The sequence below is a fragment of the Engystomops pustulosus genome, chromosome 7 (genome assembly GCF_040894005.1).
Source record: "Engystomops pustulosus chromosome 7, aEngPut4.maternal, whole genome shotgun sequence".
In the NCBI taxonomy this organism is placed as follows: domain Eukaryota; kingdom Metazoa; phylum Chordata; class Amphibia; order Anura; family Leptodactylidae; genus Engystomops; species Engystomops pustulosus.
Window position 1 is genome coordinate 167,027,344 of NC_092417.1, and position 27,475 is coordinate 167,054,818.

At 45.9% G+C, this 27,475-nt stretch overlaps 1 protein-coding gene across 1 annotated transcript; it reads left to right on the forward strand.

Moving 5' to 3' along the window:
* The first annotated feature begins 1,730 nt into the window (after window positions 1-1,730).
* On the forward strand, window positions 1,731-26,264 carry LOC140070272 (vomeronasal type-2 receptor 26-like). The gene is made up of 8 exons (XM_072116624.1): window positions 1,731-1,752; window positions 2,458-2,605; window positions 3,831-4,007; window positions 16,663-16,954; window positions 22,708-23,499; window positions 24,101-24,313; window positions 24,739-24,862; window positions 25,345-26,264. Exons 1-8 carry the CDS (start codon window positions 1,731-1,733, stop codon window positions 26,262-26,264), a joined length of 2,688 nt encoding a protein of 895 aa, XP_071972725.1.
* The last annotated feature ends 1,211 nt before the right edge of the window (window positions 26,265-27,475 follow it).

Genomic DNA, 27,475 nt, shown 5'->3' on the forward strand with positions numbered 1-27,475 from the left:
TGGAGAAAAAACTTGGGGAGGTCTGTGTCTTATCGGCCTAATTTTTGGACGCCCGAAGTAGAGATTGACAAGTCTGTTCCCAGATGGTTTAAAGGTCTTCTACCAACTCTTCTAAGGCAGAAACATCAGCAGACCGATCTGTTATCAACCAGATGACTGTATTACTGGAAGAAGATGGGAGATGGGAGTCCATGGCTATGTGATACCATGGGCAACTGGGCAACAGCAACGGCAGGAGCAGATCTTCTGGCTTGAGATGTGACGACTTGTTATGGCCACAGGAAGCGCAGGAACTCACAAAATCTTGAACGAAAGCAATGTCCCCAAGTTAGTATTCTCCTCCTTAAAGCTGATCGGACATAGGTCTTGCCAGGAGGAAACTGCTGTAAGTTCACAGGAGCAGCAACAACCAGCTGCTCAATGTGTATAGGAATGGGCCCTTCCCCAATTACGTCAGAGGCACAAGAGAGGGCATCAGCATTAAAGGGGTATTCCAACGCAGACAAGTTTCTTATATGTATAACAAAATAACACATTCTAGACCTTTCGAGCCCTTTCTTGGTGCAAACGGCTCCAGCAACAACCGAGGAGGCATCAACCTTGAGCAGGAATGGTTTCTCAGTATCGGGCTGACTTCAAAGGCAGACTTCAGCTTGGAGAAAGCTTCCTCAGCCGCCTGAGGCCACAGTTTAGGATTGGCGTTTTTCTTTGTCAATGCCACAATGGGAGACACGAGGGAGGAGAAATGTGGAATGAACTGCCGGCAGTAATTAGCGAAGCCCAGGAATATCTGCATGGCATAAAGTCCCACTGGGCGAGACCACTGAAGTACCACAGATAACTTGGCAGGATCCATCTGTAGTCCCTTGTCAGAGATGAGGTAACCAAGGAATGGAAGACTCTTCTGATGAAACTGACACTTCTCGAGCTTGTCATACAGGCAATTAGATGTCTGAGAACTTGTTGTACCTGAACCTGATAGGACTTGAGGTCCGCAGAGAACACCAGGATATTGTTCAGGTAGACCACGACACAGGTATATAGCAAGTCTCTGAAAATGTCAGAACTCCTGTAATACATCTGGTGCGATACAGAGTCCAAGCGGCATGATGAGATACTCGAAGTGTCCATCAAGAGTATTGAAGGTGGTCTTCCTCTCATTACCATCGCGGATGAGGTTATACGCCCCAGGTAGGTCTAGTTTTGTAAAAACCTTGGCTCCACATAGGCGGTCAAAAAGTTCCATGATCAAAGGCAATGGCTAGCTGTTCATCAGAGTAATTTTGTTAAGCCTGCAAAAGTCTAGGCATGTACGGAGTGAGCCATCCTTTTTGGCCACAAAGCAAAACCCTGCACCGACAAAAGAAGAGGACTTGCATATTAACCCCTTCTGCCAGTTCTCCTTCACATAGGCTGATATAACCATGGTTTCAGGCACTGAAAGTGGATACACCCGACCCTGTGGAGGAGACGTGCCCGGCAACAGGTCTATAGTCGTAGGGACGGTGTGGTGGCAGAGTCTCCGCTTGCTTCTCCAAGAAGACATTGGCAAAGTCTTTATTGGAGAGGGTAGACCAACCAGAGGCTTGGAGGACATCGGAGAAGACATGGTGGACACGTGACAAGGTACCACCAAAAAGCATGACTGCCATTCTAGTCCCCAGTGGAAAACTTCCCCAGTCTGCCAGTTGAGCAGGGATGCGTGTTGCTGCAACCATAGAAGATGCAGAATGACGGAAGACGTGGACCAGGGTAGCACATAAAATGACTGTCTTTGTGTGTACAATGCCCTGATTTGCAGACGTAGAGGCTTGGTGCAGTACCGGACTGGATCGCAGGAATTTGATGCTAGGAGACCAGGGCAGCATCCACGAAATTTCCTGCAGAGCCGGAATCCAGGAAGGCTAAAGCTTGAAACTGGGTACCACACCCAGAGCTGAGTAGCACAGGGATATTCAGACTTGGAGAAGCTTTGTTCTCGCCCAGATGCTCCTCCCAGAAACCCTAGGTGCATACGTTTCCTTGAACGCTGAGGACGGAGAGGACAAATCACGAGAAAGTGCCCCGGGCTAGCACAGTAGAGACATAGATTCTCCTGTCATCTGTAACGCTCTTGGGGTTTCAGGCGAATTTTATCCACCTGCATGGCTTCCTCTACAGCAGACAAGGAGGGCAGTTGTGGTGGTCTTTGAAAAACTGGAGCCAGGCGGGGGAATCCTGATCTGCATTTGTTCTAGGCGCTGCTTGTCTAGACGCTCCAAGAACCTGATATCAATCCAAGTGGCCAGGGAGATGAGGTCACTCAGCAGGTCCCATGTAGACAGCACATCTTTTACTCTGCCAGGCGGGTCATGTCTTTAAAGTAGTGGTCAAGGCAGCTTCATTCCAAGAAAGTGGAGTATGGAATTGAACTGCGTAGTTGCCAACAGACAAGTCCCCTTGATGCAAATTCAACAGGGCGGTCTCAGCAGAAGATGCCCGGGCTGCTTCCTCAAAGACAGACCGGAATTCTGTTGGCAGTGACCAAGCAGTTCCTGTCTCAGAGGGGGTTGGCCAATGCAAAGCCTTTCCTGGAGAGTAGACTGACGACAAATGTGGATGTGCAGTGAGCACTGGGTGATGAAGCCCCTGCACGACTTGGCATCTTTGTCATATTTGGACGGCATGGACAAATGCAGTCTGGGTTCTGTAGAAGACAGTGTAGCTGCTGTAATAGAAAGTGCCTTAGGAACAGGATGCTACTGCTGGAAATACAACAATTGCTGTATAACGGTGGTAAGCTGACCAAGTTGTTGCTGGCACTGCAAGGAATTCTTCTGGGACTGCTGGGCCAAGACGGTGGTGAAATCAGCCAGTTCAGACAGCAGAACCTTGGCGGGATCCATGGCCGGATCAAGATTCGGGTGTAGTGGACCCACTGTACCCCCGTGGATGATGACGTAAGCCAACACCTGGGAGTGGAGTCTAAGTGGCACCCGGTTTTCACCAGTGCCCACTGCAAAGCAGGTCGGACTTGCTGTGGCGTGGTACCACCAGGTGGCTCCACAGGTGCGACTTTGTCAGAGTCGTAGAGCAGACAGGCAGGAGGTCAGAATAGGCAGCACTGGATCAGAGTTAGTGACGTAGTGAAAGATCAGGGCAAGCACAACGTGAACACAATGGGAATTCACCAAACAATCAAAGAGCATAGAAACAAGGTTTACCCTAAGGCACAGGGCACAAAGATCCGGCTGGACATTAGGGAAGAGCCTGACAAACTATTAGATTGCCAGGTGGCAAGCGCCAATTAGCGGTGTGCTGGCCCTTTAAAGCTCGAGAAGCCGACGCTCGCTCCTCCTAGGAGGTGGATAGCAGGACACGCTGCTGGATCGCAGACAGGTGAGTGAGCCTACCGAAATGCTGAGGTGCCACAGCTAATTATACAGTAAATCTTTGGCTTTTAAAATTTGGGTCCCTATGGATTTTGAGGGGTTCAGGGCCAAGTATGGCTACTCCTCTGTACTCCCCACTTGAATAGATTCCACATGTTTAATTTTTCTCTGTATAATATCAGCAATTTTCCTTCATGGCTAAAATAAAATTAGAAGATGAAGAAAATAATGTGTCTTCTTTTGTAACTGCTGCGGTTTCATACAGTAAGAATAGTCACAGCAATGGAAAAGGCGTGATACGAAACTGTATATAAGACGACTGCTGAGACTCTCATCACCTCAACCCTCTACAGACCTTGTGATACGTCTCCTCTGTGACACTGTGAATTCTCCACTGATGCAATGTCCATCTTTATCAAGTCTCTTCTTCTTGTCCTCTTTATTTGTCCCAACTGTTAGCTCCATCATCAGTGACCGCTCATCGGCCTGTCATATTCAGCTGGTCCCAGCCTATGAGGACTATGAATATGTGCAGGATGGAGACATCATCATTGGAGGATTATTCTCTGTCAATTATCTTATGGGTTCACTTGCTGTGTCTGAAATGGCACATCAGCATCCACTAGTCTGTATGGTGTAAGTACAACCTGCATCATTGTCTGCACACAGAAAACACAGTCTAGAGAAGTAATACACAGTCACATGTGTATGATGGTATTATGGTTCTCCAAGTAATATACCACCCACAGATTCCATATAGAGATGTATAGGGTAAATTTGATCTGAGCCATCTCTATAATGTGCAGATATGTAGCTTCCAACTCCCTCTGTTACATTATTAGGGTCCCTGCACGTCACCTTAAAGAGTTTGGAATAAAGCTGAACATCCACAATCCTCATAAATCCAAGGTTTCTTAGCAGAACGTTGTCCACATCAGACTCACCTTCTCCTTATAGGGCATCTCTTCCATAGGTAGGTTTCCACATTTATCTGGCTTCCCAAATCATGTTAAAGAAAATGTGACCTATAAGATCAAACCACCTTATTTCACCAGTTATTAGGCTCAGGTGTCCATTGTAGAGATGTAGATGGACAGCTGTTACCTCTGACCAACTGAACTTTAGAAAAATTCCATCTACAATAGCTCCTCAGTATGATTAGACCGGACAGGCTTATTTTTGCCGTCCAGCTCCCATGCACTCGTACACCATCATGCCATCGCACCACCACCGATGGGAACCAAACATGTGGAAACCATATACAGGCTGTCCCCGGGTTACATACAAGATAGGGTCTGTAGGTTTGTTCTTAAGTTGAATTTGTATGTAAGACGGAACTGTATATACTATCATTGTAATCCCAGCCAGAACTTTTTTGGTCTCTGTGACAATTGGATTTTAAAAATGTTGGGTTGTCATAAGAATCAGGATTAACACTAAAGCTTCATTACAGATGCCTGCGATAACTGTTATAGCTGATTATTGTAGCCTAGGACTAAAATACAATAAATTACCAATATCCAGTGGTCCGTTTGTAACTAGGGGTCGTCTGTAAGTCAGGTGTTCTTAAGTAGGGGACCGCCTGTATTCAGCTTTTCTCTATTTGGAAATGTCTCCATAAGAAGTATTCTTTCTTCCTGACCCCAGTCAAAAGCATCTAAAAACGCAAAAAAACCATTTCCCTACACTGTACTGAAGAGATGTAAAGACATTGAAACAGCGATGTCTACAATTGGTTTAATGGTTTAACCCCTTCGGGACTCAGCCTCTTTTGGCTTTAAGGACGTGGCTCCATTTTTCAGATCTGCCCGGTGTCACTATAAGTGGTTATAGCTTTGGAACGCTATGAGATATCCAGGAGATTTTGAGATTGTTTTCTCGTGACACATTGTACTTCAAATTGGTTTAAAAATTTGGATGAAATCTTTTGTGTTTAGTTATGAAAAAAAAAACAAAATTTGGAAAAATTCTTTATTTTCAACGTTCTAAATTCCCTACTTTTGATGCAGATAGTCATAACACCCAAATAAATTCATAACTTACATTTCCCATATGTCTGCTTTATGTTGGATGGTTTTTTAAGATTCCACATATTTTACTAGAATGTTATGAGGCTCAGAATTTCACATTTCTCTTTTTCACATTTTTTGTAAAATCACCAAAACCCGTATTTAGATGGACCTGCTCAACTTCTAATTGACACTGAGAGGCCTAAATAATAGCGTAAATTACCCCATTATGGAAACTACACCCCTCAATGTATGCAAAACCACTTTTAAGAAGTTTGTTAACCCTTTAGGTTTTTTTTTATAGGGGTTAAAACAAAATGGAGCCGCAGTCTACAAATTGTAATATTTTTTCACAATACACTCATTTTGGGTGGAAAATTAAAAATTTACAATGGATTAAATGAAAAAAGGCTCCACAAAGTTTGATACCCAATTTCTCCAGAGTCCACTGATACCCCATATGTGGTGGTAACCTGCTGTATGGGCACACGGCCGGGCATAGAAGGGAAGGAGGCAACATCCAGAGCAGATTTGCTATGTCACATTGTACAGGCTAGAATTTTTTTCATTTTTTAATGTGGACCTATAGGGGCTTATTTCTTTTGCCACATGAGATGCACTTTTCTGGTGCATAATTTTGGGGCATCTATAGCTAATAGGTGAGATTTTATTAACTCTTTGTTGGTGGAGGAAATGAAAATCATCAATTTTTAGGAAAATTTTTATGTGTTTTTTTTTTTGGCCGTTAACCATACCATAAAAATAGTATATTATTTATTTTTCTATGGGTTGCCACGATTACAAAAATACCTCATTTATATAGATTTTTTAAATTTTTTTCCCATTTTTACTGAACAAAAAGTAATTTGGCAAAAATGTTAATTTTAGCATCACAGTCTTTCATATGCATAACTTTTTAATTTTTCGACTCAAAAATCCGTTTAAGGGCTTATTTTTTGCGAGAAGGATTGTTCTTTTTAGTGGTCTTGTTTTAGAGTGCATAACATTTTTTATATCACTTTTTTGAGCATTTTTTATAGGGTTTTTAATTAAAAATTATAAAAAATTAGTTTTTTTTTAACGGGGTTCACTTTGAGGATCTAATAACAATTCTGTTTTATTATGCAGACAGATACGGACGCAGCAATACCAAATATGTGGGGATTTTGTGTATTTCATTCAATTGTACTGAATAAAAACTAATTTGGAGAAAATCTTGTTCATTTTAGCATCACCATTAGAGATGAGCGAACACTAAAATGCTCGGGTACTCGTTATTCGAGACGAACTTTTCCCGATGCTCGAGTGCTCGTCTCGAATAACGAACCCCATTGAAGTCAATGGGAGACTCGAGCATTTTTCAAGGGGAACAAGGTTTTGCACAGGGAAGCTTGGCCAAACACCTGGGAACCTCAGAAAAGGATGGAAACACCACGGAAATGGACAGGAAACAGCAGGGGCAGCATGCATGGATGCCTCTGAGGCTGCTTAATCGCACCATTATGCCAAAATTATGGGCAACAGCATGGCCATGACAGAGTGACAGAATGAAGCTAGATAGCATCTAAAACATCTAATAATTGACCCTGACACTATAGGGGACGGCATGCAGAGGCAGCGGCAGCAGGCTAGAGAGTGTCATGGCGACATACCCTAAATGGACTCAGGCTTCAAACCAATGGGTGGCAGAGAGGAACCAAAGGAGGTGAGCAAGAAGCGCTCAAATAATATCGGTACATGATAAAAGTTTGCCAGTATATTTTGTGGATTACACAGCAGGCTGGCGACAAAGTTAACATGGAAGCCATGAAAACAACCCAAAATTCTGCCTGACACAGCTCGTTTGATAAGGGGACCATGTATGGAGGCAGTGAACTAGTAGTAGATTAAAGGTGCTGCAACTATGTTAGTTGGATCTTGTGATGGAGCTGGCGCTCTGCAGCCAGGCGAGCTTTCGCCAATCCAAGCCCCTGTTTCTAGGCTACTCCCCAAACAGCACTTCTAAGAACCTTTTGTATAAGATCAAGTGTAGTAGCGTTCTTATAAGTTTAGGATATGGCGGGTGAGGGGAATGTAAACAGATGCGCAAGAAGCGCATGATGCGCATGGAGCTGGCGCTCCGCTGCCAGGCGAGCTTTCGCCAATCCAAGCCCCTGTCTCTAGGCTACTCCCCAAACAGCACTTCTAAGAACCTTTTGTATAAGATCAAGTGTAGTAGCGTTCTTATAAGTTTAGGATATGCCGGGTGAGGGGAATGTAAACAGATGCGCAAGAAGCGCTGAAATAATATCCCTAAATGGTAAAAGTTTGCCAGTATATTTTGTGGATAACACAGCAGGGTGGCGACAAAGTTAACAACTTTGATGTGGAATCCATGAAAACAACCCAAATTTCTGCCTGACACACCTCGTTTGATAAAGGGACGATGTATGGAGGCAGCTATATGGACGACTTTTGGAGGTAGCAATGGAGACAACGTGTGGAGGCTGCTATGGAGACAATTTAATTTGGATAGTGCCTGTATGTGGCAGTCCCAAACATTTTTCAAACCAGAGGAGCAGGTAGGTGGCCCTCCAGTAAAATGGAATAGATTGAGTGCCTGTATGTGGCAGTCCCAAAAATTGTTCAAACCAGAGGAGCAGGTAGGTGGCCCTCCAGTAAAATGGAATAGATTGAGTGCCTGTATGTGGCACTCCCAAAAATTCTTCAAACCAGAGGAGCAGGTGGCCCTGCAGTAAAATGGAATAGATTGAGTGCCTGTATGTGGCAGTCCCAAAAATGTTTCAAACCAGAGGAGCAGGTAGGTGGCCCTCCAGTAAAATGGAATAGATTGAGTGCCTGTATGTGGCAGTCCCAAAAATTGTTCAAACCAGAGGAGCAGGTAGGTGGCCCTGCAGTAAAATGGAATAGATTGAGTGCCTGTATGTGGCAGTCCCAAAAATTGTTCAAACCAGAGGAGCAGGTAGGTGGCCCTGCAGTAAAATGGAATAGATTGAGTGCCTGTATGTGGCAGTCCCAAAAATGTTTCAAACCAGAGGAGCAGGTAGGTGGCCCTCCAGTAAAATGGAATAGATTGAGTGCCTGTATGTGGCAGTCCCAAAAATTGTTCAAACCAGAGGAGCAGGTAGGTGGCCCTGCAGTAAAATGGAATAGATTGAGTGCCTGTATGTGGCAGTCCCAAAAATTGTTCAAACCAGAGGAGCAGGTAGGTGGCCCTGCAGTAAAATGGAATAGATTGAGTGCCTGTATGTGGCAGTCCCAAAAATGTTTCAAACCAGAGGAGCAGGTAGGTGGCCCTCCAGTAAAATGGAATAGATTGAGTGCCTGTATGTGGCAGTCCCAAAAATTGTTCAAACCAGAGGAGCAGGTAGGTGGCCCTGCAGTAAAATGGAATAGATTGAGTGCCTGTATGTGGCAGTCCCAAAAATTGTTCAAACCAGAGGAGCAGGTAGGTGGCCCTGCAGTAAAATGGAATAGATTGAGTGCCTGTATGTGGCAGTCCCAAAAATGTTTCAAACCAGAGGAGCAGGTAGGTGGCCCTCCAGTAAAATGGAATAGATTGAGTGCCTGTATGTGGCAGTCCCAAAAATTGTTCAAACCAGAGGAGCAGGTAGGTGGCCCTGCAGTAAAATGGAATAGATTGAGTGCCTGTATGTGGCAGTCCCAAAAATGTTTCAAACCAGAGGAGCAGGTAGGTGGCCCTCCAGTAAAATGGAATAGATTGAGTGCCTGTATGTGGCAGTCCCAAAAATTTTTTAAAACAGAGGACCGGGTAGGTGGCCCTCCAGAAAAATGGAATAGATTGAGTGCCTGTATGTGGCACTCACAAAAAATTGTTTCAAACAGAGGACCGGGTAGGTGGCCCTCCAGAAAAATTAAATGCATGAAGTACTATAGCAAGAGCCAGTGGGCCCTGTCAAAAAATAGCCATTTTCCTCTGCTTTACTGTACAAAGAGGAGGAGAAGGAGGAAAATGAGGAGGAGGAGGAGGAGTGGATCAATTATTCAGGTTGAGCTTCCTTCACCTGGTGGAGATTGGAAATTCTGAGAAATCCAGCCTTTATTCATTTTAATAAGCGTCAGCCTGTCAGCGCTGTCAGTCGACAGGCGTGTACGCTTATCGGTGATGATGCCACCAGCTGCACTGAAAACCCGCTCGGACAAGACGCTAGCGGCAGGGCAGGCAAGAACCTCCAAGGCGTACAGCGCCAGTTCGTGCCACATGTCCAGCTTTGAAACCCAGTAGTTGTAGGGAGCTGTGTGATCATTTAGGACGATGGTATGGTCAGCTACGTACTCCCTCACCATCTTTCTGTAAAGATCAGCCCTACTCTGCCGAGACTGGGGACAGGTGACAGTGTCTTGCTGGGGTGACATAAAGCTGGCAAAAGCCTTGTAAAGCGTACCCTTGCCAGTGCTGGACAAGCTGCCTGCTCGCCTACTCTCCCTCGCTACTTGTCCCGCAGAACTACGCACTCTGCCGCTAGCGCTGTCAGAAGGGAAATACTGTTTCAGCTTGTGCACCAGGGCCTGCTGGTATTCATGCATTCTCACACTCCTTTCCTCTGCAGGGATGAGAGTGGAAAGATTTTGCTTGTACCGTGGGTCCAGGAGAGTGAACACCCAGTAATCGGTGCTGGAATAAATTCTTTGAACGCGAGGGTCACGGGATAGGCAGCCTAGCATGAAATCTGCCATATGCGCCAGAGTACCAACGCGTAAGAATTCACTCCCCTCACTGGCCTGACTGTCCATTTCCTCCTCCTCCAACTCCTCCAACTCCTCTTCTTCTGCCCATACACGCTGAACAGTGAAGGACTCAACAATGGTCCCCTCTTGTGTCTCGCCAACATTCTCCTCCTCTTCCTCCTCATCCTCCTCCACCTCCACCTCCTCCGATATGCGCTGAGAAACAGACCTCAGGGTGCTTTGGCTATCAACAAGGGAATATTCTTCCCCCGTCTCTTGTGACGAGCGCAAAGCTTCCGACTTCATGCTGACCAGAGAGTTTTTCAACAGGCCAAGCAGCGGGATGGTGAGGCTGATGATGGCGGCATCGCCACTGACCATCTGTGTTGACTCCTCAAAGTTACTCAGCACCTGACAGATATCAGACATCCACGTCCACTCCTCATTGTAGACTTGAGGAAGCTGACTGACCTGACTACCAGTTCTGGTGGAAGTTGACATCTGGCAGTCTACAATCGCTCTGCGCTGCTGGTAAACTCTGGATAACATGGTCAGTGTTGAATTCCACCTCGTGGGCACGTCGCACAACAGTCGGTGAGCGGGCAGTTGGAGGCGGCGCTGCGCTGCCCTGAGAGTGGCAGCATCTGGGCTGGACTTCCTGAAATGCGCACAGATGCGGCGCACCTTCGTGAGCAAATCAGACAGATTGGGGTATGTCTTGAGGAAACGCTGCACTATCAGATTTAACACATGGGCCAGGCATGGCACATGTGTCAGTCTGCCGAGTTGCAGAGCCGCCACCAGGTTACGGCCGTTGTCACACACAACCATTCCCGGCTTGAGGTTCAGCGGTGCCAGCCACAGATCAGTCTGCGCCGTGATGCCCTGTAATAGCTCTTGGGCGGTGTGCCTTTTGTCGCCTAGGCTCAGCAGTTTGAGCACCGCCTGCTGTCGCTTAGCGACGGCACTGCTGCTGTGCCTAGAGCTACCGACTGATGGCGCCGTGCCCACGGATGGTAGTTCGGAGGAGTAGGTGGAGGAGGGGTGGGAGGAGGAGGAGGCATAGTAGGCCTGAAACACCTGGACCGAGGTAGGCCCCGCAATCCTCGGCGTCGGCAGTATATGAGCAGCCCCAGGGTCAGACTCGGTCCCAGCCTCCACCAAGTTAACCCAATGTGCCGTCAGCGATATATAGTGGCCCTGCCCGGCAGCACTCGTCCACGTGTCCGTGGTCAGGTGGACCTTGTCAGAAACGGCGTTGGTCAGGGCACGGATGATGTTGTCTGACACGTGCTGGTGCAGGGCTGGGACGGCACATCGGGAAAAGTAGTGGCGGCTGGGGACCGAATACCGAGGGGCGGCCGCCGCCATGAGGTTGCGAAAGGCCTCGGTCTCTACTAGCCTATAGGGCAGCATCTCCAGGCTAAGCAATCTGGAGATGTGCACATTAAGGGCTTGGGCGTGCGGGTGGGTTGCACTATATTTGCGTTTCCGCTCCAGCGTCTGGGGTATGGAGAGCTGAACGCTGGTGGATGCTGTGGAGGATCGTGGAGGCGACGATGGGGTTTTTGTGCCAGGGTCCTGGGCAGGGGGCTGACTAGCAGCTGACACAGGGGAAGGAGCAGTGGTGTGCACGGCCGGAGGTGAACGGGCTTGTTGCCACTGAGTGGGGTGCTTAGCATTCATATGCCTGCGCATACTGGTGGTAGTTAAGCTAGTAGTGGTGGAACCCCTGCTGAGCCTGGTTTGGCAAATGTTGCACACCACAGTCCGTCGGTCATCCGGTGTTTCCTTAAAGAACCTCCACACTTCTGAAGATCTAGCCCTCGCCGCAAGAGCCCTCACCACGGGAGCTTCACTAGTTGACAGTGGCGCTGATGCACCAGCTCTGGCCCTGCCTCTCCGTCTGGCCCCACCACTGCCTCTTCCAACCTGTTCAGGTCGAGGACTCTCCTCCGTCTCAGAAGCACTGTGTTCACCCGGCCTCTCAACCCAGCTTGGGTCTGTCACCTCATCATCCTCCGATCCCTCAGTCTGCTCCCCCCTCGGACTTCCTGCCCTGACAACAACTTCCCCACTGTCTGACAACCGTGTCTCCTCATCGTCGGACACCTCTTTACACACTTCCACTACGTCAAGAAGGTCATCATCACCCACAGACTGTGACTGGTGGAAAACCTGGGCATCGGAAAATTGCTCAGCAGCAACCGGACAAGTGGTTTGTGACTGTGGGAAGGGTCCAGAAAACAGTTCCTCAGAGTATGCCGGTTCAAATGGCAAATTTTCCTGGGAGGGGGCAGACTGGGGGGGAGGAGGCTGAGGTGCAGGAGCTGGAGGAGTGGGGATTTCGGTGACATGGGTGGACTGCGTGGAAGACTGACTGGTGGTGGACAAATTGCTCGAAGCATTGTCAGCAATCCACGACATCACCTGTTCGCACTGTTCTGGCCTCAACAGTGCTCTACCACGAGTCCCAGTAACTTCAGACATGAACCTAGGGAGTGTAGCTCTGCGGCGTTCCCCTGCTCCCTCATCAGCAGGTGGTGTCTCACCCCGCCCAGGACCACGTCCTCTGACCCCTGCAGTAGTTGGACGCCCACGTCCCCGCCCTCGTCCTCTACCCCTAGCCCTGGGGTTAAACATTTTTAAAATGAGAGTTATAACTTTTTTTTTTTTTTTACTTTTTTTTGTTTTTTTTTGTGTTTTTTTGTGTTTTTTGTTTTTTTTTGTGTTTTTTGTTTTTTTTTGAGTTTTTAGAACCAAACAATCCTATCCTATTGCTATGGCTATTTTCTAGCCAAGTATCAAAGGAAGCACACTACTATGCCAGATGAGATGACACTGAGTTAGTGCCTAATAGAAATCCAACCCCTACTGAATTTTCCCACTTCAGCCTTTGCTATGGATATGTGCGCCACTAAGCGCAGAACACAGCGGTCGCAAGTCTCACTACAAATTGCTCAGAATTGGCAAGTACATGCACTGCAGAAACTACAGCCACCAGCAGATCAACCAGAAATCAAATATATAGAACGCTACTGTAGGCTTCAAGAAGCTATTTGTATTCTCCTATGGCTATTTTCTAGCCAAGTATCAAAGGAAGCACACTACTATGCCAGATGAGATGACACTGAGTTAGTGCCTAATAGAAATCCAACCCCTACTGAATTTTCCCACTTCGGCCTTTGCTATGGATATGTGCGCCACTAAGCGCAGAACACAGCGGTCGCAAGTCTCACTACAAATTGCTCAGAATTGGCAAGTACATGCACTGCAGAAACTACAGCCACCAGCAGATCAACCAGAAATCAAATATATAGAACGCTACTGTAGGCTTCAAGAAGCTATTTGTATTCTCCTATGGCTATTTTCTAGCCAAGTATCAAAGGAAGCACACTACTATGCCAGATGAGATGACACTGAGTTAGTGCCTAATAGAAATCCAACCCCTACTGAATTTTCCCACTTCGGCCTTTGCTATGGATATGTGCGCCACTAAGCGCAGAACACAGCGGTCGCAAGTCTCACTACAAATTGCTCAGAATTGGCAAGTACATGCACTGCAGAAACTACAGCCACCAGCAGATCAACCAGAAATCAAATATATAGAACGCTACAGTAGGCTTCAAGAAGCTATTTGTATTCTCCTATGGCTATTTTCTAGCCAAGTATCAAAGGAAGCACACTACTATGCCAGATGAGATGACACTGAGTTAGTGCCTAATAGAAATCCAACCCCTACTGAATTTTCCCACTTCAGCCTTTGCTATGGATATGTGCGCCACTAAGCGCAGAACACAGCGGTCGCAAGTCTCACTACAAATTGCTCAGAATTGGCAAGTACATGCACTGCAGAAACTACAGCCACCAGCAGATCAACCAGAAATCAAATATATAGAACGCTACTGTAGGCTTCAAGAAGCTATTTGTATTCTCCTATGGCTATTTTCTAGCCAAGTATCAAAGGAAGCACACTACTATGCCAGATGAGATGACACTGAGTTAGTGCCTAATAGAAATCCAACCCCTACTGAATTTTCCCACTTCAGCCTTTGCTATGGATATGTGCGCCACTAAGCGCAGAACACAGCGGTCGCAAGTCTCACTACAAATTGCTCAGAATTGGCAAGTACATGCACTGCAGAAACTAAAGCCACCAGCAGATCAACCAGAAATCAAATATATAGAACGCTACTGTAGGCTTCAAGAAGCTATTTGTATTCTCCTATGGCTATTTTCTAGCCAAGTATCAAAGGAAGCACACTACTATGCCAGATGAGATGACACTGAGTTAGTGCCTAATAGAAATCCAACCCCTACTGAATTTTCCCACTTCAGCCTTTGCTATGGATATGTGCGCCACTAAGCGCAGAACACAGCGGTCGCAAGTCTCACTACAAATTGCTCAGAATTGGCAAGTACATGCACTGCAGAAACTAAAGCCACCAGCAGATCAACCAGAAATCAAATATATAGAACGCTACTGTAGGCTTCAAGAAGCTATTTGTATTCTCCTATGGCTATTTTCTAGCCAAGTATCAAAGGAAGCACACTACTATGCCAGATGAGATGACACTGAGTTAGTGCCTAATAGAAATCCAACCCCTACTGAATTTTCCCACTTCGGTCTTTGCTATGGATATGTGTGCCACTAAGAGCTAAACACAACGGTAGCAAGTCCCCCTGCTAATTCCTCACAAAATGGTAATAGATGCAAATTAAAATAAAAAAAGTAGAACGTTATTGTAGCCCTAAGAAGGGCTGTTGGGTTCTTTGAGAATCACTCCTGCCTAACAGTAAGCTAATAGAACACCCTAACGCTTTCCCTGACCAGCAGCAGCTCTCTCCCTAGCGGCATCCAGAGACAGAATGATCCGAGCAGCGCGGCCAGCGGCTAGTCTATCCCAGGGTCACCTGATCTGGCCAGCCAACCACTGCTATCGACGTGTAAGGGTACCACGTCATGCTGGGTGGAGTGCAGAGTCTCCTGGCTTGTGATTGGCTCTGTTTCTGGCCGCCAAAAAGCAAAACGGCGGGAGCTGCCATTTTCTCGAGCGGGCGAAGTATTCGTCCGAGTAACGAGCAGTTTCGAGTACCCTAATGCTCGACCGAGCATCAAGCTCGGACGAGCATGTTCGCTCATCTCTAATCACCATCTTTTCATATGCATAACTTTTTTATTTTTCGGCTGACAAATCTGGTTAGGGGCTTATTTTTTGCAAGAAGAGTTGTTCTTTTTAGTGTGCTTATTTTAGAGTGCGTAACATTTTTTATCACTTATTAGAGAATTTTTTTTAAAGATATTAATTAAAAATTATCTTTTTTCAGAACGTTTTTTGTGTTTTTTTCCTCCGGTATTTACCGCGCGGGTCCAATAACGATTCTGGGGGGCGATTTGTGTTTTTTATACTTTATTAAGTGTTTTTATGGGAAAGTGACATTTTGGAGGCTTACATTTTTATGTATTTATGTTTTATTTATTCTAATGTGTAGTGTTTAGTGTTTTTACATGTTTTTACTTTTCCATACTTGATGCTCTGATCGCTGGTTCAAGTTCAATACACTGCTCTACAATACTATACCCGGAAGGGGTCTGACTGTCAGGCACATCGGGCAGCCCCAGGGCACTTGTCAGATCTCGGGGCTGCCCAGAAGTGGATCCCCCGGTAAGCGGCACAGGGGATCTGATCCATATCGGAAACACACTTACATGCCGCGGTCATGCTGCGGGTGTTGGCGCACGCTGTCAGCTGTGATAGACAGCTGACAGCCACCGCTTCTGGTGCCGGCTCCGTTTGTGAGCCTGTGCCAGAAGCAGGGCATTATAGCACGTCCCTGTGCGCTTAGCATCTAGCCGCGGGGACGTACTATAACGTCCAGGTGCGCCCAGGGGTTAAGGTCATGCTTGGTGATAAGGGGGCTGCCTAACAAAGTAGCTAAAAGAGGTGTTGTTTTCCTTGTCCCATCCTGGAAAACACATTTGTATATTTCCCAGAATCCCCAAGTGCAGCGTCAATGCCTATAAGCCACCACACGCCTGCAAGGTGTCCTTAATTGGCAAAGTCTCCATAAAAAGATCTTTTACAGGCAGTCGCCGGGTTATGCACAGGATAGGTTCTTTAGGTTAGTACTTAAGTTGTAAGTCCTAACTAGTAGATTTTTTTTTATTGTAGCTCCAGACAAATAAAAATTCTTTATCCCTGTGACAGTTGGAATTTCAAAATTTTGTGCTGTCATGGAAACAAGAATTATCGATAAAGCTTAATTACAGACACCTTACATCTGCTCATTGCAGTCTGGGACTAAAGTAGAACATCCAGAGAGCTTCACCAGAGGTCACAGTGGGCAGAGAGGTCCGTCTGTAACTAGGGGTCGTTTGTAAGTCGAGTGTCCTTAAGTCAGACACCACCTGTACTTCCTGACCCCACACTAAAGTACTGATTTCACAACAAAACATAAGACTATGGGAGCTTATGAGGATGTGTTATAGTTTATAATGTCTGACTGGTCCTTATTCGGTAAATTACCAGTAGGAGAACCTAAAAGGTTTTATTATGGACAAACCCGTAATAATACTCTTCTTCTGCTTTCAGACCACTGTCCCAGTTGTACCGAAATCTACAAATTTTTCTTTTCACCATTGACCAACTGAACAAAGACCAATCTCTATTGCCAAACCTCACCGTGGGATATCACATCTATGACCCTTGTGCTCATCCAATGAAAGCGATCAGAAATGTCCTACAGATGTTATCAGGACCTGGAGCGACCGTCCCTAATTACTCCTGCAAAAGAAACTGGAGACTCACCGGGTTTATCGGGGACCAGAGTTCAACCACAACTCTGCCGATAGCTGAACTTTTGGCTGTGCATAAATATCCACTGGTGAGTATTGATAAGTATTTTCAGGGGCCTAACGGTCACAGTCTCAAGGGTGGGACCAAGCCCAGGGATGGAGGGGTCACAGACTGCAGGTCCATGAGAGGAAATGAATTGTATTCGTGGAAGACAATCATAAAATTGATTACAAGAGCAGACAAATTGTACTTCCAAGTGACAGTATTAAATATTCCATGCCATGTAGTTGTTAAAAAGTTCCAAATTGGTGAAAAAACGCATTTCCCCGTTTTCTTTCAGGCTTTATGACTTTCACTTTGATCTTCAAATGACAAGTCTCCTTATTCTTTCGGTCAGTAAGACTACTGGAATACCAGATATGCTTACGTTTTATTGTGTTTTAACACATGCAGAATTTTTTTAAAATTTGTTTCGCCATCTTCTGACCCTAATAACTTTGTCATAGTTCAGTGTACGGAGCTGTGATAGGTCAGGACTTTTAGGATGTTGCAGATACTTAACATGTAATGATGTTATTTGTTTATTCATTTTATATTAGTTATAGGGAAAGGGGGTAAAGTAAAGTATATGTGCCACTGACACATTGTAACAGGTCTGCACAAATGACACAGCCTTGGGTCATATAAGGGGAGGCTGCTGGACATTTTATTAATAAGAGACGGATAATTAGCATTTAATTACTGAGGGTAAGCTGCTGGGCAATTCATTAATGAAGGGGGCGGCTGAACCTTTCATTACTAAAGGGAGGCTGCTGGACATTTAAAGGGGTTTTCCCACCAAACAAATTAAGCCCTATCTAAAGTATAGGGCTTAGCTTGCTGATTGGTGGGGGTCTCAGTGATGAGACCCGGACAGATCACGAGAACTTAAATGTTCATCAACCTCCCCTCACTGATAAAATGTCCAACAGCCTTTCCTTGTTACTTAAATGTCAAGCAGCCTCCCCTCACTGATAACATGTCCAGCAGCCTCTTCTCACTGATAACATGTCCAGCAGCCTCTTCTCACTGATAACATGTCCAGCAGCCTCTTCTCAATGAAATGTGCAACCGCATTTCCTTACTTCTTAAACATCCAGCGGCCTCTTACTAATTAAATGTTCATGATCCTCCCTTACTAATTAAAGAGGATTGGGCCTAACTTTCTGATCAGTGGGGGTCTCAGTGATGAGACCCCCACAGATCACGAGACTGGGGGAGTCTGACGGTGTCTGAGGAACCTCTGTTGGACCCCTCGTTGCTGGCGATCTCCGTCAGCTCCATTTACAAAATATTTATGCGTTTGGTGATGTGTTTGCCCAATGCATTCGATTTGTAAACGTATAATCATCAGAATGTGGCCTCCAGCTGTGTTCACACTCTGCTTGAATAGTGTTCCTAAATGTAAAGCAAGCACAAAGTGTGTGTCACAGTCTGTGGGAATAGTCCCTTGGGACTAAAGTCTGTGGACTTCCTGGACCACCGCGGGAGAGAAAGATGCGAGCCGCAACACGGGAGCAAAGTCTAAGTGGACTCCTGGTCTTTGCCAGAGCCCGCCGCAAAGCGGGATGGTCTCACTGCGATGGGAAGCCACCAGGTTGCTCCACGGGTGTGACTAGGCCAGTGGTGGCAGCCAAGGTAGGCACACAGGGCAGGCAGGACCACGGGAAGGCAGGACCACGGGATGACAGGACCTCGGGATGGCAGAACCTCGGGATGGCAGGACCTCGGATGGACGGCTGGCAGGACCTCGGATGGACGGCTGGCAGGACCTCGGATGGACGGCTGGCAGGATCTCGGATGGACGGCTGTCAGGACCTTGGAAGGACAGCTGGCAGGACCTTGGAAGGACAGCTGGCAGGACCTCAGAAGACCACAGGATATCTAGACCGCCACAGGATTACCGGACCGCCACAGGATAACCGGACCGCCACAGGATTACAGGACCGCCACAGGATTACACGAACATGGGAACACCACGGGAAACACGGAAACACCACAGGAACACAGGAACATGGAAACATGGGAACACCACAGGAACACGGAGGCGTCTGGAAATGCTCAGGGAGGCTTTCTCTTCATTAGAATAACCTGAAGATCTGACAGGGGATGCTGGGAGTCACCAGGCTATTTATAGCAAAGCCGGGATGCCAGCGCCAATAAGGAGGACGCTGGCCCTTTAATTTCTTGGAGAGTCGGCACACGGTGGAGCAAGGGGGTACCTACGATCCACAACTTGGATCAAGAGACCTGGATCGTGGGGTCACCGGTGACAGCACCACCCCCCCCCCCTTAGGACCCCTCTTGTCTTCTTCTTCAGCGCGCTGTTTTTCTTTCTTCACCTCCTCCAATTCTTCTTGGTGATGAGACACCTTAGGAGGAGAGCAGGCACCGAGAAGACTTGGGAAGCCGCAGGCTGGGTCGGCTCTTGGCACACTGGAGCTGCCTCAGGGGAGGCCGGTGAAGACTCTGGAGTGGCCTCAGGGGAGGCCGGTGGAGACTCTGAAGTGGCCTCAGGGGAGGCCGGTGGATACTCTGGAGCGGCCTCAGGGGAGGCCGGTGGAAGTTGCGGAGTAACCGGAGCAGCCGTGGGAAGCTGCAGAGGCTCTGGAGCAGCTTTTGGAAAAGCCGGGGCAGCTCTGGAAAGCTGCAAAGTCACCGGAGCAGCACTGGCAAGCTGCAGAGGCTGGGATGCCACTAGAGCAGCACTAGCTGGCTGCGGAGGCTGGGGCGCCACTGGAGCAGCACTGGCAAGCTGCGGAGGCTGAGGCACCGCTGGAGCAGCTCTGGGAAGCTGCTGAGGCTGAGGCACCGCTGGAGCAGCTCTGGGAAGCTGCGGAGGCTGAGGTACCGTCGGAGCAGCACTGGCAAGCTGCGGAAGCTGAGGCGTCGCTGAAGCAGCTCTGGCTAGCTGCAGAGGCTGAGGCGCCGCTGGAGTAGCTCTTGGAAGCTGCAGAGGCTGAGGCGTCGCAGGAACAGTTCTGGGAAGCTGCGGAGGCTGAGGCGCCACTGGTGTAGCTCTGGGAAACTGGGAAAGCGTTCGGTGGTGAACTGGCATGACATCAGTTTGATGTGCAGCGAGCACTGGACAACAAAGCTCCTGCAAAAATTGGGGTTGCCATCAAATTTGTTAGGCATCAAAAAATCTGATCCAGAGTCTGCTGCCAAAAAACATGTCTGGGAGACAGAAGCAACAGGAGCCGCAGGAGCCTGCTGCTGGGAGGCAATCATCCGAAGAGTGGCAAAGAGTTCCTTTTGGGCATCAATCTCTTAGGACTGCTGGGCGATAGTGCTGGGAAGGTCACCCAGTAGCAGATACGGATCCTTGGGATTGTAAAACCTGTTTAGAAAAAGAAAGCCACTTTACCTGACTTATATGTGATGGTATACCTTTATTATATAAAGAAAAAACACATATAAACATTTAAAAACAGTTTGCAGGCTGATAATAATTTAAGGGAAACAAGGACACTACAAGAAAAGTTACAAAATTACAACCAGATGATCCGGGGTGATACATGGGACTGCTAAAGAGCAAAAATGGATATATCAGACATTAAAAAGCATTAAAAGCAGCTCGGAAAGTGCAGGGTGCATAAGATGGTTAATATCAGGGAGATTATACAGGTGCTTTAAATAAGGTGCTAAGAGTATGCACAGATTATGTAGTTCCCAGATATTGCACTATAGATTGTGTTACTTCTAAACAGACCGCATGTTTAGATATAGTGGGGTCTGTTAATCAGTAAGGTGCTATAACATATTGCACATGCCCAATATCACTGAAAGAAGAATGTATTGCACCTACCCATGATCAGTGATCAGTCCAAGTCTGGTGTAAGAGGATCCTCGACGCGCGTTTTGGCGCAAGATTTCGTCTGTAATACAATCTATAGTGCAATATCTGGGAACTACATAATCTGTGACTGCGATCATTATGCCTCTGGCCCTAAATCTCACCACCACCACACGGGTCCGCTAATCCCTATGCCCACGTGAAATACAGCTCATACTTATCCACATGATGTGATACATTTATTTGCTCTTGGTCATATAGACCAGTGATTTTCAACCTTTTTTGAGCCGCGGCACACTTTTTATACTTAGAAAATCCTGTGGCACACCACCAACCAAAATAGCACAAAATGACACTAAAACAGTCATAAAAGGCCTCCCTTTACTAATAAAAAACCCCCTAGCGCCCTCACTTTACTAATAAAAACCTCTAGCGGCCTCCCTTTACTAATCAAAAGCGCATAGCGGCCTCCCTTTACTAATTAAAAGCCCCTAGCGCCCCCTCCCTTTACTAATTAAGAGCCCCTAGCGGCCTCCCTTTACTAATTAAGAGCCCCTAGCGGCCTCCCTTTACTAATTAAGAGCCCCTAGCGGCCTCACTTTACTAATTAAAAGCCCCTAGCGGCCTCCCTTTACTAATTAAGAGCCCCTAGCGGCCTCCCTTTACTAATTAAAAGGCCCTAGAGGCCCCCCTTTACTAATTAAAAGCCCCTAGCGGCCTATCTTTACTAATTAAGAGCCCCTAGCGGCCTCCCTTTACTAATTAAAAGCCCCTAGCGGCCTTCCTTTACTAATTAAGAGCCCCTAGCGGCCTCCCTTTACTAATTAAAAGCCCCTAGCGGCCTCCCTTTACTAATTAAGAGCCCCTAGCAGCCTCCCTTTACTAATTAAGAGCCCCTAGCGGCCTCCCTTTACTAATCAAAAGCCCCTAGCGGCCTCCCTTTACTAATTAAAAGGCCCTAGAGGCCTCCCTTTACTAATTAAGAGCCCCTAGCGGCCTCCCTTTACTAATTAAGAGCCCCTAGCGGCCTCCCTTTACTAATTAAAAGACCCTAGCGGCCTCCCTTTACTAATCAAGAGCCCCTAGTGGCCTCCCTTTTACTAATTAAAAGGCCCTAGAGGCCCCCTTTTACTAATTAAAAGGCCCTAGAGGCCCCCCTTTACTAATTAAGAGCCCCTAGTGGCCCCCTTTACTAATTAAAAGGCCCTAGAGGCCTCCCTTTACTAATTAAAAGGCCCTAGAGGCCTCCCTTTACTAATTAAAAGGCCCTAGAGGCCTCCCTTTACTAATTAAAAGGCCCTAGAGGCCCCCCTTTACTAATTAAGAGCCCCTAGAGGCCCCCCTTTACTAATTAAAAGGCCCTAGAGGCCTCCCTTTACTAATTAAAAAGCCCTAGAGGCCCCCTTTACTAATTAAAAGGCCCTAGAAGCCCCCTTTACTAATAAAAAGGCCCTAGAGGCCCCCCTTTACTAATTAAAAGGCCCTAGAGGCCTCCCTTTACTAATTAAAAGGCCCTAGAGGCCCCCTTTACTAATTAAAAGGCCCTAGAGGCCCCCCTTTACTAATTAAAAGGCCCTAGAGGCCCCCCTTTACTAATTAAAAGGCCCTAGAGGCCCCCCTTAACTAATAAAAAGCCGCAGTTTCCCTTTACTAATAAAAAAAGACCCTAGTTTCCTTCCTTATACAACTAATAACATTATATACTTACCCTTGATGTCTTCTTCCGCGTAACTTCTCTCCTAATGGCGATCCGCCCATCTTCTATAGCTCCTGCACCGCGCGTCAGTCACGTGACATGGGCCGCGCGGTGCAGGAGCTACAGAAGATAGGCGGATCGCCGACGCAGGGCTTGTAGGTAAGTATGGGGGCCAAAACACGGGGGCGCGGCGGCAGCGCTACACAGGGGCTCCCCGCGGCACACTCAACCATGTTGAGCACATGGCACACAGGTTGAAAATCACTGATATAGACAGTTGACACTTTAATTTTGACCTTCTCTCTCATAGATCAGTTATGGAGCCACACTCTCATCTTCAAGTAGCCCACGTTTTTTAAGGACCATTCAGAATGATGGAGAGACATTTCCAGGTTTAATTAAACTTCTGAAATACTTTGGATGGAATTGGGTCGGAATAATAGGAACTAATGATGAGAGCGGAGAGAGAGAAGCAAGCCTATTAAAACGAATTTTGAAACAACATGACATCTGTGTTGGGTTTGAAGCAACTGAAACTTTTACAACTTTGGACAAAAAAACACCAGATGATCCAATGAATGATGGGATTCTTAGAAAGCTTTCAGTCCAGGTGGCTATCGTGTGTGGGACTTATCAAGAGCTTGTATTAGGAACTAAAATAAGGAAGTTTCTCGAGGGTATGACCATAATTTGGGCTCCATCTTGGGCCCCACACATCGTCCTCCTAAAGAAGTATCCAAAGGTCTTCAATGGCAGCTTGTCACTTGAGCCTAGATCATGGGTCACCACTGAATACCAGCATTTCATAGATGGATTTTACCCTTTAAAACGCCCTAAAGATTTATTACTTCAGAGTTTGTGGATGGTGAATTTTCACTGCTTATCAGGGAACAGAGAAAAAGATAAATTATATAAGGCATTCTATAAAATTTCTCTAAGGAACTGCACTGGGTTGGAGAGTATTCCTGGAACATGGAATATTATATCTGATGAGATGTTTGATCCGGTCTACGATGCCGTATGGTTAATGGCCAAAGCCCTAAATCCACTAAACCTGTCCATTAATGACTGGTATGGGAATGAAGCTTCTTATAGAAACCAGGTGGACCATAGACCTGCTTCTACATTTAGTGGGACTTAGTAATTCAATTAGAACATTTATAAATGTGACTTAGCTGTGTCAATCCCTTTACAAGGCCTTGAAGGCCAAAACAGAAATAGCTCCACCTCATCCAACCCCTTGTGTACTGCGCCCTAAAAAAGTCTTTTGGCCAGGACATCATCAAAGCAAACAAGTATGTTTGGGATATCTACCATCAGTAAATCTGATGGTAGATGTCCTTTTTCTATTTGGAAAGCAGCTCATTTACATAATATTTTTACAGAAAACATTTGCAGGATGGTTATTTCTTGGTATCGGAAAACAGTTTGATTTTTCAAACATATAGAGATATGGACCGACACCTCTGAATGTAGGGGATAGAATAGATATACCGTATATACTCGAGTATAAGCCGACCCAAGTATAAGCCGAGGCCCCTAATTTTACCACAAAAACCTGGTAAAACCTATATATTTTTTACTCGAGTATAAGCCGAGTTTGGGTTTTCAGCACATTTTTTTGTGCTGAAAAACTAGGCTTATACTCGAGAATATAAGGTACTTGGAAAATTAATACTAAAAAGTTTTTTTTTTACTCATAGCTAAGACGCAATTTGAAGCGTGTGGTCTACCGGGGACACAGTGTCAATAATGAGGCTGGAGAACTGATAACCAAATATTCCTTCTACAACAATATAATAAGCAATGGAAGATTGCTTCGAGTTCCGGTCGGTGTCTTCCGGCCTTATTCATCAGAAAATAACAGAACTTTTGTAAATCTAAGTTTAATTACATGGAAAACCATCAACAATGAGGTGAGCGGGAATTAAAGTGGTTGGAACCAAATTTGGCAAATCTTTAAAATGTTCTTCATTGTTCAATTATGGTAATGGTCTCCATGTGGATCTTCTCCTGTTCCAAGGCTGATGGGAACGGTAGGAGATGTAGTTTTTTTTATAGAGTATTATGGAAGAACTGGGCCTCCACTGGAGGAACAGGATAACAATCAGACATCATTATTCTCTCTGGGCAGTTACATTATTATTACCAAGAGATCTGAATGGAACACAACAGTCCTGTGTAGTCTGATGCAGCTGTCATGTTTAAGTTTCTTGCTTCTGCCTTCCCATCCCCTCTCCTGTCTATAGGTAGGAAAATAATCTTTTTTTTTAATCTGTTACCATGTGGGCTACCAGTTTATTTAATTTACATAAATATATTTTGTATCGTTCTCTATTAGATTCCAAAAGCTTGGTGCACAGAAAGTTGTTTACCAGGAAGTAGAAAGATTCAGAACCGTAGAAAAACCCTATGTTGTTATGGCTGCCTACCATGTTCTGAAGGAGAAATATCAAATAGAACTGGTCAGTATTACTAATTCCATATTATAATAGATAGAATAATAGAATATTATTGTAGATCTAATTCTAAGTCCTAGGGCCCTGATAAAAAAAAATCTGTAAGGCAGCCCCCATCTTCCTTGTGCTATATGAATGTAAATTGTATGGACTCCTCACCGGGGGCAGAAGCTCGTATCACAGTTACTTATAATAGTAAGACTGGTTCCTGTCACACAGTTGTGGGTAAGAAGCTCCTAGCTCAGCCTCCCTATCATCTTATCTACCAAAATGTAGATGGGGAGGATAATCATAGTGCACTCGCAGCAAGTAGGGATGGATCCAGCTCTGGCCGGTCATACTGTGTGGAGGCATCATGGGATCTACAAACTTTTTTTTGGCCATTCTAGTTTAATATTAATAATCTGGAATATCAGGTGATCTGAATCCCCTTTTGGTCGCACTATAGCTATAATATCTGATTTTTTTTTATTATTTACTCTTTATAGACAGTGAAAATTGTATGAAATGTCCTGATCACCAATGGCCCAATGACAATAAAACTGAGTGTAAATCAAAACGTGTGGATTTTCTGTCTTACACAGAAGATAAGATATCAGCCATTGTGATTGCTGGATCCGTGTTCTTTGTTATTGTGACTGGTTTTATATTGGGAATATTTGTATTATATCGGAAGACTCCAATCATTAAGGCAAATAACCGGAACCTGAGCTATGTTCTCCTGATCTCCATCATGCTGAGCTTCCTCTGTGTCTTCTTGTTCCTTGGTCGTCCAGTGGATGGAACCTGCATGTTACGTCAGATCTCTACTGGAATACTACTCTCCATATCTGTCTCCTCTTTGTTGGCCAAGACCATTATGGTTTACATTGCGTTTAAAGCCACCAAGCCCGGAAGTGTGTGGAGAACATGGACTGGGGTAAAGGTCCCTAATTATGTGCTCTTGACCTGCTCCTCTGTCCAGGTTGTCATCTGTATGTGTTGGGTGACTCTCTCTCCTCCCTTCCAGGAGGTGGACACACAAACTTATAATGATAAGGTCATGGTTCAGTGTAACGAGGGGTCAAATCTTTGGTTCTCCTCAGTCCTGGGTTATATGGGGATTCTGGCCACTGTTAGTTTTATTTTGGCTTTCTTAGCCCGAAAATTACCGGACACTTTCAATGAGGCCAAGTACATCACCTTCAGCATGCTGGTGTTCTGCAGTGTGTGGATAGCCATGATCCCGGCTTATCTCAGCACCAGAGGGAAATACATGGTGGCCGTGGAGATATTCGCCATCCTGACCTCTAACGCTGGACTGCTGGGATGTATATTTCTTCCTAAATGTTATATTATTCTGTTCAAGCCAGAACTAAATACAAGAAAACACTTACTAGAAACTAAAAATACCATGTCCCATCATTGATACTGAAATATCTGTGCACCACAAGCAAATCCATAATGGCCGAGGTGATCCTCAAATTTATGACTTTAAAAAATCATTTTTTGTAGACATGAACAAAATATAGTTGAAAGAGTTCTGCCTAAAAAAGCAAAGGAATCCATTACAAGAAAAGATTAAGTCATATAGTAAATCTTCTAGACCTAGATAATAGGCTGAACTAGTGGGTGCTATGCTCATCAGTAACTCACTTATGGTTTTTTTTTTGTAAATCAAAGCTTTTTATTGAGCATTTTCAACTTATTTTTTAACAAACATTTCCCACCTTCCCCCCTCCCCCACCCACAAGAAGACATACAGTCCCACCCTATCCCAACCCGTCCAGACACATGCATAATGTACAATAACCTGCACAATCATTTTTTCCAAAGTGTACACCTTATACAATTCCCTACATACAATATAGATAAATTATACATTGGCCACATGTTTTAAAGGAAGGCAGTCAACGGATTACGTTGTAAGTGTGTTGATGGTAGACCAGGAGTGTCTATCCAGGGACCCCATACATGTTCAAATTTTGCAGTTGCTTTCCGTTTGCAATAAACACCTCTTTCTAATCTAATTATGTTGAATTCACTTATGGTTATCCAGAACCTGCACATGAATGATCATATATGATGTGCTGGGAATTTAAGGAAAATCTGCTTAAAAGGGGTGTTATGCAGGCTCTGGGAACAGCCTAGAGACACAGAAAGAGACAGTGGAGTTCATTTACTAAGGGTCTGAATCGCGCACTTTCATCGGGTTTCCTGGCGATTTCCGATTTGCGCTGAATTGCCCCGGGTTTTTGGCACACGTGATCGGATTTTGGTGCATCGGCGCCGGCGTCGGCACCCGATGGTTTCTGAAAAACCGCAGAATTTAAAAAAATAAAACTGACGCAAGATCAGCACTTACATGCACCGGGAAGAAGCAGGTGAAATCCGGCGGACCTCGGCGCAGCAGCGACACCTGGTGGATATTGGGCGCACGGACCTTAGTGAATCCCGGCAGACCAGAATTCTCATCTGAGAACGCGCCGCTGGATCGCGACTGGACCGGGTAAGTAAATGTGCCCCAGTGGGTCCTGATAATAAAGCCCCTGCAGTTCCCTTCCGGGGCCAAAAAGCAAACACAGAGAAAAAGACAAGACAAACAGAGAAGGATAGTGTCAGAACTTGCAAAATGTTCTT

What these genes read in the sequence shown, in the direction of transcription:
- LOC140070272 (XM_072116624.1), top strand. Translation starts at nt 1,731, where the DNA reads ATGACGGAAGACGTGGACCAGG. An exon ending in CTGTGCATAAATATCCACTG is followed by an intron (nt 16,955 to 22,707) that starts GTGAGTATTGAT and finishes TCTCTCTCATAG; the next exon opens with ATCAGTTATGGAGCCACACT. An exon ending in GGAAAACCATCAACAATGAG is followed by an intron (nt 24,314 to 24,738) that starts GTGAGCGGGAAT and finishes GTTCTCTATTAG; the next exon opens with ATTCCAAAAGCTTGGTGCAC.